At 36.5% G+C, this 12,185-nt stretch overlaps 1 protein-coding gene across 3 annotated transcripts in view; it reads left to right on the top strand.

Annotated features, from left to right (window-relative positions):
• The window catches only part of SPECC1L (sperm antigen with calponin homology and coiled-coil domains 1-like), a 46,129-nt gene that overhangs the window by 13,961 nt on the left and 19,983 nt on the right, over positions 1-12,185 (top strand). For all 3 annotated transcript variants that reach the window (XM_010004801.1, XM_010004799.1, XM_010004800.1), the window contains exons 5-8: positions 2,433-2,506; positions 2,851-3,026; positions 4,366-4,529; positions 6,396-6,487. In XM_010004801.1, the coding sequence (XP_010003103.1) occupies positions 2,433-2,506; positions 2,851-3,026; positions 4,366-4,529; positions 6,396-6,487 (506 nt within the window). The remainder of the gene's footprint in view (positions 1-2,432; positions 2,507-2,850; positions 3,027-4,365; positions 4,530-6,395; positions 6,488-12,185) is intronic.

Raw genomic sequence — 12,185 nt, 5'->3', positions numbered from 1 at the left:
TTTGTTTTTTTAATTTTCTTTAAGTCTCTGATTCATTGGGAGAAAAAGACTGTTTCCAACAACTGCTGCAAAGTGCTCTGTATTGTTTATAGTAACTGCAGAATATTCAGGCCATTGTGTTTTACTTCAAAGCATAAATATACTAAAACTTAATGGTGCATTTCATATCTCACAAAAGCTCAAAACAATGGCATTACACAAGCTTTAATCTGGATACATTTATAGTTTCTGGTTTGTGGTTATTTTTAGATGAACTATAGCTTGCCTTTAGTAGTAGAACAAATTTTCTTTTTTAAAAAAACCCAACATTTTATTTGACCTGTCTTTAAAAGAAAAGAGTCATCCACTAGGTTAGTTTCAAAATGCTGCTGGAAGCTCTTTAGGGCACGTCGACTTGCTGTCCCTGTTGAAGGTTATCTCAGTTGCCGTGGTTTTTTTCAGCATAAGTTTAAAGGAAAAAAAAGTGGGGAAGGGGAGTGACTTTTATAACTTTGACCTAAATATGGCATCAGTGCTGACTTTAGCTCAAACAAGTTATGTGCACAGAGACAGGCTAAAAATTTGAAGGGCTTTGCTTAAATATCATTGTAGCATGAGATGTGAGTGGCCCTCTCTGCTAGGCTTATCTTCAAAGCTTAAAGATCACAGAATGACAGAATCATTGGACGCATCTTAAAATGTGCAGTCGTGTGAGGAGATAAGGACAGAAATGTCTGTCTAATTTTAGTGTTTCAGCTTTTCCAAGCCTGAAAGGTTATCATGTTTTCAGGCCAGCTGAGGTTTATATCATTCTTATAAAGAAATTGGCTGTGGCATTAGCAGCTTTTGTACTTGGAATTGTTGAGGCAAAAATCAAGAACCTGTGCCGATGAAGAAACTGAAAGGAATGCCATGATTGAAAAATTGAAATGTTCTTAGTGGAGGCTCCTGAATGTACATGAGCTTAAATCTGTTTCTAGTCTTTGTTACATCTGATTCAAACATTTTTTTAAATGCTTGCTATTTTCCATTTGGGCTGTTGTAGCCTCATTTTTATTGTTAAGAAAAGCCGTTTGATAAAAGATCAGCAGAACTGAAGGTAAAGGCTTATTTGGGAGGACATGGGTAGTTACTGGAAAAAAATTAATTTTGCATAAACCCTTGTTTAATGGTTTTCTTAAGATGTGATACCAAATTAAAGCACTGAAAAGTTTTTCATGTTAGAAGATGAGAACCTCAAAGGTTTACAGTATCAGTATGCTTGCATGAGCATATATACCTTTTGTTTGGCTATTCAAAGATTTATTATGCAATTCCATTAATTTTTTGCCAAGGTTTTGTGTTTTGAGCATTCTAAATGTATATTAAGCACCTTCAATCTTTTTGTGGAAAGAGCATTGTTAATATGCAGGAAAAATACTTGTTTCCAGCAAGTCTTGGTATAGTGAACCTGAAAAAAACCTGCATTCAGTTAGTTGCCCTATTGTTTTTACAGTTTGGAGATGGCTCCACATTGCTATAGAAATAAAATATCCTAAAATCCAAGGATCGGTGAAGTAACACACTAACTAGGAATCTATGCAGTGTTCTTCTTCATGAGTTGCTTAGTTATAAGATTGGAGTAAGCAATTAAATTGTCTTTGTGTATTGAATAAAGTAACATACGAGCAGTAATTGCAGCAGCCAGTCTGTCAGACGCCACGTGAGGAGCTGGTGATCAATCTGCATGCCTTTCTGTATGGTATAGCTGCTGACAGATGTAGGGGACCATCTCCTTCATAACATGATCTCACAGACTGCTTGTCCATTTCCTGTCAATATAGCTTGTTTCAACTTCAAATAGTAGCTTGATAGACAAGAATGTAAGATTCAAGAATGTGAGTGTTATGCAGGCTGCTTTGTGGCACAGCAGAAATGGTGAATCCAAAGACTTCATGTAGATGCAGCTTACATTTGAAGAAGGAAAAACCCCAGATAACTATGTTTTTAGGATCATTGTATGTTCAGTTTCCTACTTTGGTCTTTTGCTTTCTTACTGCTTTGTCATTTTAATACTGTGAAGGGTTGAGAAGAGACTGGGATTTGTATACAAGCTGAGTTTGTTTGTGCCTTCTCCCTGGAGGTGTTCGAGGCCAGGTTGAATGAGGTTTTATAGAGCCTGGTCTAGTGTGAAGTGTCCCTGCTTATAACAGGGAGGTTGGAACCTGATGGTCTTCAAGCTACTTTCCAACCTTAATCATTCTACAATTCTATGCTTTTCCCCTCACCAGTCATAGAGAAGTATGTACCTATTGGCACTTTCTCTTGAATCATTTTTGCTCTTGCTATTTTTCTGCAAGTGACTTTTGTTATAAAAATGTATTCTCTGAGTAAGTTTTTAAAAATATTCACAGCTACTCTTTTAAAGTAAATAGATCCTTGACTAAGATCTTACGATGTGACTTCTTTTCCAGATACAGTGAAAAAACTTCAGGACCAAAAGCATGACATGGAAAGAGAGATAAAGAATCTTCACAGGAGACTCCGGGTAGGTTAAAACCTGTAAACTCTATAAATTGTGGATTTGAAATGTCATAAGAATGTCATAAGACTTGGAAATTGTGAAAAGATAATAGGATAACATGTAATACCATTACAATAATTATTTCTGAGAGACAGGCATCATATGAAAGTCTAATTATTTCCAGCAAAGCTTCTTCAATTTAACTTATAAGTTAGGTTGTACCTAATCACAGAGATTAGTTCCTTTATCATTCCTGTAAATTGTTTCCCCTAGCAGTGTACGGAAACTGTGAATAATAAGGATAACTTTTACTTTTAAGGTCAAGATTCTTGCTGCTGCTTTCAATGTAAAGTTTTCTTTGCTTACAGGAGGAGTCAGCAGAATGGCGTCAGTTCCAGGCTGATCTGCAGACTGCAGTGGTTATAGCAAATGATATCAAGTCTGAGGCCCAGGAAGAGATAGGAGACCTGAAGCGCAGATTGCATGAAGCTCAGGAGAAGAATGAGAAGCTCACTAAAGAACTGGAGGAAATCAAGTCACGCAAGTATGCAAAAGACAAAAGGGACATTGCCTCTTTTGTAAAGAGGGCACAATTTTGGAAGTCCGGTATCTTAACAATTGAGAGTCTCAAAGTTCATAAATCCTTTCACTGTGAGAACCTGTATTTCAGCAGCTGCTTTATTCAGCCTTTCAGCACTCAAAATAGGTGAATTTATAAGAGCAATTTTTTTATTTGTCCTTTATATGTAATCCCTCCTAGAATATGCAGTTTGGTGCTTTTAAAAAAAACAACAGGTTGATGTGGAGGATTTTTCCCATTTAATAGGACATGATTTAACTTCCTTCAGTGTAAGAACAAGCAGTGTTGGCTTTCTTTACCATCATTAATACTTATTAGCAGCCAAGGCTTTTGGTATGATAGAAAAAATCAGCTGGATTTTTACCTGAGAAGAAACTTTTGATTCTGCATGTATCTTGCACTCTTTTCTTTCCACTGGTAATTGTTTTGGGGAATAATTAGTGATGCTTTGTGGATGTATTGTGGATTGAATTAAAGTTACTTAGAAACTGAGTTATATGTTTTCCAGAAGTCCTCAAATCCATAGATTAGGACAGCACCATTTGAATGCTGACTATGTTGTCTCTAGGGATTGAATACATGTATAGCTTAAAATTACAGTAATTATGTTTGTGAGGTGTATATATTAAACAATTTTATTAACTGCAGTCAAAGAACAAAGAGGCAACTGAATCAGATTCCTTGGAAGTGGGATAGCTACTGTATTGGAGGGAAGGTGGTAGCAAAGTCTACTGCAGCATCTGAAGCAAAAAGCAATCAGTATTTTATAAATAGTTTGCTTCAAGCAATTCTGAATACAATTACCTCCTTAAATATTCTGCACTAAAAATTGTTTTTTTGAAACTGATGCATATGCTGTCTAAACACATATGGCAGAAACATGTTCTTACCTCCTTGATATTAATTTAAATTGTTTTCTCTTTATGCATGCTGGAAAAAAATTCTCTCAACTGATTATTTTAATGTGAAATTGTGAAATCGTTAAGATTAATTTTTTTCTATCCCTTTGTATGTTTGTGTGCTTGAAAGATAGGAGCAGAAATTGAGCCTTAAATCAAGTATTGATTTAGATAGACTTTTAATCTGGCGCTTAAGCTTACTTGCTGACAAATACTAAGAACTTACAGTGGTAATTTACGTTGATAATCTATTTCTAAATTACAGTGGAAAGAAAACTAGGTTAATGTAATGACTGTTTTGGACCATAGATTTTAATTTGGCTTCAAATTAGTGTTGATTTTTTCAACACTTTACATGTTAAAATGTTTTTTAAATGCTTAAATGATCTGCATATTGATTTCAGGCAGGAAGAGGAACGTGGTCGAGTGTACAATTACATGAATGCTGTAGAGAGAGATTTGGCAGCTCTGAGACAAGGAATGGGCCTGAGTCGCAGATCATCCACCTCCTCAGAGCCAACTCCTACTGTAAAAACACTCATAAAATCCTTTGACAGTGCCTCCCAAGGTAATTATTTGTGACCAGTGCAATAAGGTATGATTGTGCATGTGTTGACATGGTTACACTGAAAATACAAAATTACCTGGATGGGTGAGTGGTGGGTGTGAAGCATCTTAGCTGAAGTAAGATCACCAGACTGAGTAACACGAATGATTCTTACTAATACATTTCAGCCAGAATTGCAATTGTTCAGTTACTGCTTGCAAATGAACCTTTGAGGTTACAGTTGTCCTTTTGAAAGTGGAATTGGCTTGCTGATTCCAGTCAGTAGATTCATTATTATCTGTACACAAGCATCCTAATGGCTTAGCTAATTCAAAGGTAAGTTTTTTATTGGACTGTCATGAGGTATAAGCAATGGAAGAAACAAACCAACCTAAACTAGATTGCACAACAGATTGGTCACTGTGGTTAAGTGCAAGCATCCTTTTTTTGTCTTAGTTTTTTCTTTACTGTCACATTGCCAATGACTCATATGCAAGATGCTTTGATTCAGTGTTCCCATATATTAGAAATACATAAACACATGTTACACACATAATTATAGCTGGAAGCAGAGCTGATTTCAGCCTTACTATTGAAATGTGAACTTAGTCTGCCAAAATAAGCATTCTGAAATCTAATAGCTAAAACCCAGTTTGTTTCTTTTAATAACCTAATTCTTATAGTCAAGGGGCTAATGAAAGTTAAAAATAAGGTCCAACTAGTATAATCTATTAAAAGACATAAGGACTGTTTTCTAAAATTAAAATGATCTCACTGTTAAGACAATGGACTTTACTGTAATTCTGTGGTTGTAGAAACAAGTGCTGTTGTCCTTCTCTGCAGATGAGCTGAATAAGGAATCAAAGTAATGATCCTGAAAAGAGAAACAGTTGGGTTTTAGCTTTGACTGTACGTGAGACCTTGTATGAATTAAAATATTTCTCTTGCCAGGCCTTTTGGCTTTGAATTTAATTTATAATAATATCACTGTAAGTCTCTGAAGCAAACACCTTGGCTGGAAGTAGACTTATTACCAGAGAGACTTAGTCCTCTACTTCACATGGCAAATCTATTTTTCATGCTTATAACCAAAAAATGTGATAAGGTATAGAGTCATCTGTGTTATTTGGCAATTCTGTGTTTCTATTTCCACTCCTCTCTTTGTTCATAGGTATTTACATATTTTTACATTACTAGTGTTGATTTAGAAGGTTTTTCTTAATCTGTTGTTGGATAAAGGTGCTTTCTTGCTAGGGTTTTTTTGGTAAAATAATAAATAATCTCTTCCCTTCTTTTTCATCTTTTATTTCAAGCTGCTGTCTGCCTTCTTCCTCAACATTTGTGTCTAATCATGCTGTTAAATAATCAGATGACTGATTCACCAACTCACTATTTATCTGTTTTCATGTATTTCCAAACATGTTATTTGCTTATTCTCAGTATTTCAGGGACTGTATGTAGTTCCTGTGGTCTTTAATTGGAAACCAGAAAGGAGAAGCAGGTGGTATTAGGTCATATTTCTTTTCTTACTGGCAGAGCCAGGAGCCTGCTACCATCTCTCTAATTATCTGAAGAATAGAAAACTAATGATGCCATCAGTTACATATGCCAGGATAATAGTATACTGCACCTTAGCCTTGTCCACCCCCAGTAAACTTAGGTTTTTAACATAACATTCAAGACAAAATGAATGTCATTACAGAGGAGTAAATGTGTAGGCATACTTATGATTTTGCAGTCAGTTACTAATTGAAATTCTGAAAGATGTGATCTGGTAAAACTAGCAATGTAAAATAAAAGGTGAGAGTTTGCTGTAACAGCCAGTCTCCTGCTGCCCTGCAACAAGGTGCAGTGCTCACAGTGGTTTCCTTTCCGTGTTTCTCCTAGTTCCAAGCCCTGCTGCTGCTACAATTCCTCGCACTCCCCTGAGCCCAAGTCCCATGAAAACTCCCCCAGCTGCTGCTGTATCCCCTATGCAGGTAGGTGTTCAATCACTGTCCTTAATCCTGTGTAAAGAAGAGCATGTGGAACTACAGGTGGTAATATACAAATACTGATTGACTTTTTGGGGAAATAATGCTAAAATGTTTCCTCAAGTAAGTAAGTACTAAAATGTTCAACTTAACAAGAGTATTTCTCTGAGAATTGTAGAATGTTTTAAGTTGGAAAGGACCTTAAAGATCATGTAGTTCCAACTCCCTTGTATGGGCAGGGACACCTCCCACTAGAGCAGGTTGCTCAGAGCCCCACCCAACCTGCCCTTGAACACTTCCAGGGATGGGGCAGCCACAGCTTCCCTGGGCAACCTGTTCTAGTGTCTTACCACCCTCACACTAAAGAATTTCTTCCTGATGTCCAACCTAAATCTCCCTTCTTCCATTTTTAATGCAACACACCTTCTCCCCCATATCCAGCCCATTCAGGCACTGGAAGGTGCTCGAAGGTGTCCCCAGAGCCTTCTCTCCTCCAGGCTGAACACCCCCAAGTCTCTCAGCTTGTCTTGATTGCAGAGGTTCTCCAGCCCTTGGATCATCTAGACTTGGCATAACTTGGAAGTTCTTGTTAAATATTCCCAACCCTTACTATTCCTGTGCTACAGAGAAGTCTGGGAGGAAAACTTTGTCTGCATTCCTTAGTTTCAGAGTTGTGTTTGCCAGTTGTTAGTCCTGTGCCTGGCACAGAATCAGCAGTAATCCCCTTTAAGCAATGGAGAGATCTGTGAAGAATCTGTCAGCAAACATTAGTATAAATGTGGGATACTTAGGAATGTTGCTTGGGCTTTTGATACCAGACCTGACCAGAGAGGAATGAAATAACTGTGAATTGATTGTCTTTGTTCATTTTGTACTGACTGAGAGTTTGTCCAGTTGCTGATTGTACTGTGTATTTTGTCCTGTCCCCTCTGAAGCTTTGTCCATTTGCTCAGCTGCTGCAGGAGTCTGGGTACACTGAGATTGCATCATCAGTACATGAATGCTCAGCTTTGTTAGATCACTGCTGGTTTTATTGTCTCATTAGCTGTGTGAAGTGAGATTTTGGCAGAAGTCAACAAGTTTAAGGACAAGGTAGATAGGGCCAGACTCACAAAGAAAAATCAAAGAATGTACTATATGTTTTACTCCTTCAATGTCAATAATTTTCCTGTTACTTTGAATAATTTTCCTGTTACTAATCAGAAGTACCAAAACTTGTTGGTTTTTTTTATACCCTAGGTCAGCATAATGTTTTGGTAATAAATCTTCACTGTGTGAATTGAAGAATCTATGTCCATATTGGCTTTTAGTGCTTTAGGAATAATACCTGAACAAAGTGACTGTTCTCTTGTGCTCAGATTAGTGCAGCATTTATTAATTTAAGAGTTAATTTCATAAAACAAATAGCCTCAAAGCAAAGAGAGATAATTAAATTATTTTTTGAGAGCTTCTCAAAGCTCCTGTGGCTCAGTCACTCTTGACAGCAGGTTTCTAAACGAGCTAAATGTGACAGGCTCTCTGACAGATGCTTTGTTCCCATTATCTGTCTTTATATTTCTCTTTCTTTCTGTGCTCTTGTAGGAAGAGGCACACACTTAATCTCATGTTCTAAAAAGCTAGACCAGAGCATTGGCAAACTGAAGACTTTCTGATGAAGCCTGAGGCTTATTTCACTTTATTTACCTGTAAACTAGCCATGAAACGAAGTTATATCTGCAAACCTGCTCAGGCTTACAGCTCTTGCTTTGTTGTTCTCAAACTGCCAGAATTACTTGAATTTTTCATTGGTATTTGAACCATTTGACCAACCAAGTCATTAACAGCTGGATGCTCATCAGTGGGAAACTGAATTGCCTAAAAACACAGGGGAGGGTGTGTAGATGAAAACAGCTTCTATTGTCTTTTAAAAGATAGGTGGTTTTCTTGAAAGTATTTGTAATTATCCAGAAGGCAAGTGGGTTTTTGTGACCTCAGTTATGTTAATTGCATTTAAATAATATTTTCTGCTCAAGAGAGGAGGGATTCAGGTTCAAAAACAATTTTCATAATCTTCTCATTTTCTTTATTTTTGCATTATTACCTTAACTTCTACTGTTGTATTCTATGCCATTTCTGTATAGTTTTTGTCAGAAGCTTTTGTGCTTTTGCAATTGAAAAGCAAGATTTTAATAAGTAGTCACTGTGTGAATGGATCTATCAGCTCCCATCTTACTGAAGTCATCTATGGTTTTAGATCCTGAGTAAAGGTGGAAGGGTTGACCTCTGCATGGGTGTTGCAGCCCTCATTAACATTAATCTCAGTTGCCTTTAAGTACTGTCACAGGGAAAGTCTTTACGTGGGCATCTGTTGAGAAACTAGCACGATTTTGGTATTATGATAAGATACATTGGTTGCAAAATCTCAAAGTACAGATGCATTAATATGTGTCCTCTCTGAATTACACATATCACTTCATTTTTGTGTTGGACTGTGTCAGGAGTTGCCTCGGTGTTGGGAAGTTTTTGTTTTGTTTGGTTGGTTTTCTTTACAGTAATAGGTGTATGTATAAGGAGAGACATTCTTGGATAAACTTTTGCAATCGAGAACAAACAAACAAACCCCTTTCTGGCTTCAGGTCCAAGCCTGCAGTGGCACAGAGCTGTTATTTACCACAGGGCTAAGCAATACTGCAAAGCAATTTAGGAAGAGGCATGAAGAGAATGCTCTTCAGAATGTAAAAACAAGCCTGCCGGGTTAACCCAAAGCTTAGCTGGTCTGGTATGCTGCTAAGAGTGACCAAAGCAGATGCCTAGGGAGGACAAGGCAGCTTATCTTCTGCTTTCCCTGAGTACTTTCTTTTTCTATGCTATAGCTGAAGGACTCTGAAGTAGATGTGGTTTCAGATGCATGGTCACCGAGTGTCCTGCTTTGCTTTGAGTGTATAAACTTGCAGACTTCAAGCAGTTCAGTGTCAAAGACTTGCATCTTAACTACTGAGGATGTGACAAACTGTGTTTGTGTTGAAATTGCCATGTGTAGTTGCCTTGGTATGAAGTACTTTGTTGAAGTACATACTGAAGTGTAAAGTGATCAGGAATCTGGTAGTGGTTGAGAAAGTAACTCTTGATCTTAGCATCTTTAACCATATCTCTTACTGTAATTATGTTATGCAGAGACTACTACATAAAAATATGGTTAACTCATTGAATAATTTTCTTTATAAACCCCATTAGAAGTAGTTCTTACAGTTTTTAGCTTTTTCTTCTGCTGGACATCAAGTGTAGGATGGATAAGAAGAGGATCACAGATTGAAAAGCATCTTTAGTAATTTCTCTCCCATCCGTAGCCTCCATGAATGGCCTCAAAAGCAGCAATTCCTCCAAACTCTTGATCTTTTCATTTAGTTTGAGGAGTTTGAACACTTGTGTAAAGGACAAATGTTTTAAAATTTTTCTAGTTGAAGAACAAAAGATATTTGGAAAGGGATTGGTATGGGTTCCATACATGTTTGATTGTATATCAGATGTGTTTTGTTTTGTAAGTGAAATGAGAACTGGCTGATCTGCGGGTTCAACAACAGCTCAGTCAAACAGAAAAGGTAACATTTTGTAAAATGTTTCAGGAAAAATAACTCTCCAGGAGACTTGTGCACTGTTACTACTATAGAGATGTCGCTAAGTAGAACTAGTTAAATATTACTTGGTTCATTTTCCTCTAATTTGCTATGTATTAGTCACTACATGACTACTGGTAGTTGTAATAGTAAGATGTAAGAAGGAACTGGCAAGAATGAAGGTAAGCCCTGTCTGCAGTGTCAACAGTAGCAAAAAGACAAACAATTCATTTTATAACAAGGAGACAAGACCAGTGCACAGCAAGTTATCAGTTGAGTAATACAACCACTTTCTGACTATCCATAAAGGATGTTTGTTTTTAAGTGCTATCTGGAAGCAGAGATGGTGATAAAGATTCTTCAGCTCTGTGCATGCTCTCTCCCTACTTCTGTTTCCTGACTGAAGTTCTACACTACACTGTCTTCTCATGACAATCCAAAAACTAGACAAAATGACAAAATTAAAGGTTGCTCTTTTATCTAACTGTTGAGTGGTTTCCTTTCTGGGAGGAGGCTCTCACTTCGATAGTGTCCTTGTCCTTTATGTAAAAAAAAAAAAAAAAAAAAAAAAAGACATTCCTAAGTGGGTGAAGTGAACTTAAGTTAGTGCAAGTTTGAAATACCAGCTCTTGTGTGGAGCTATTGTAGGCACTTCTATGCATGGTTCACAATTGCAGCCACTTTCATCTGCACGTTTAAAGAATAATCTTTGCAGTGTACATGCAGGATTCCTGATATATAAAGTGATAAAATTCTTAATGCTATATTTTGGAGTTGGATTCTCAGGTGGTTGGCAGTTGTTCTGTCTATTTGATTTCTAGCACAAAAGCATAACTCTTGCTTGACTCCTAAGTGATGAATAAATAGCCCTGTAATTCTGCCTGTGCTGCAGGATGCTGCAAAATATATACTGTTAACTTTTTAATCACAACTTTGGATTTGTCTGTCTTGCTTACATGATTTGGCATGAGAAACATCCAACCTTTAGTATCTTACAAAGATAAGGTTCATTTAACTTCCTCATTTAATCTTGGGCCAGATGGAGAGCTGGAAGAGTTTTCAGGATAAACACATTACTGGACTGATTGTGATTAAACATAGGAATCTAATAGAAAGGACAGGGAGAATGAGAATGTACTATAATTTGCAACAGGCTCTTTGAAATTATTAATTTAAAAAAGAATAATTGTGGGTGGTCTTCTCTGAATCTCCAGCAATGGAATATCAGTTTCAATAAGTCTAAGGGTAACTATTGCATTGTAGAGTTCATTTCTGATGCTAAAATGCTTATTTCAGTGCTATCCAGTGATTTATTAATGTGTGCAGGACTTAATGCACCTGTGGTCATGTACTTACTCTTCAAGCTTCTAGAAGCCATGCCTTTCTAATTATTTTACATTAAAATAGTGATGACAATAATTTCCTTCAAGTTTAGGGCAGAACAGACATTAAGGTGACCTTAGAAAGAAAAATTTATTATGTTTGTATTTCATTACATATTTGACAAATACTTAACAAAAAATGTTTCTCTTCAGTTGTTCACAGAGCATCTCAGTTAAATAGGCAGTAACAAAAGCTGTTGACATTTTTCAATGGTGTTTTTCTTAGTAAAGGATAGTTTGTGTCACTACACCAAATACAACATTATCCTGATTTTCCAGGAGAAGCCACAATGCTGTAAAGATGTATGTTAATAACACAAATCAGACACTAAAATCTTGGTTGCATATAGGAGGTTGTATTAGCTTAAATAAACACATCAAGTTTAGCCAGAACAGGTTTGTACAAACAAATATAAATTAAGGTGAAAGTTAAAAACTGCAAGGGAATTCACAACCTTCATTTGCAACATTGGTTTGAGGAACAGGTTTAAGTTGAAAGGAGCAAATATTACAATATCAATGCATAGTGTGTATGTACATTCACCATTAGTCGAAGTAACAGGTAAAGAGAACACACTCTTTTTTTTCTCTTTCACTATGTATTTTTTAAGGTTATTGTATTACTTTTTTCTAGTTCTTTTAAATCAGTAATACTGTGATACCTGAGTTTCTAAAAATATTATTTCTGCAAGTCCATATTTGTTTTTTATTTTCAGATTGTTTGACACA

The sequence above is a fragment of the Chaetura pelagica genome, unplaced genomic scaffold (genome assembly GCF_000747805.2).
Source record: "Chaetura pelagica isolate M959 unplaced genomic scaffold, ChaPel_1.0 scaffold249, whole genome shotgun sequence".
Lineage (NCBI taxonomy): Eukaryota > Metazoa > Chordata > Aves > Apodiformes > Apodidae > Chaetura > Chaetura pelagica.
The sequence above is the reverse complement of the archived record's forward strand: the minus strand, read 5'-3'. Positions and strand labels throughout refer to the sequence as shown.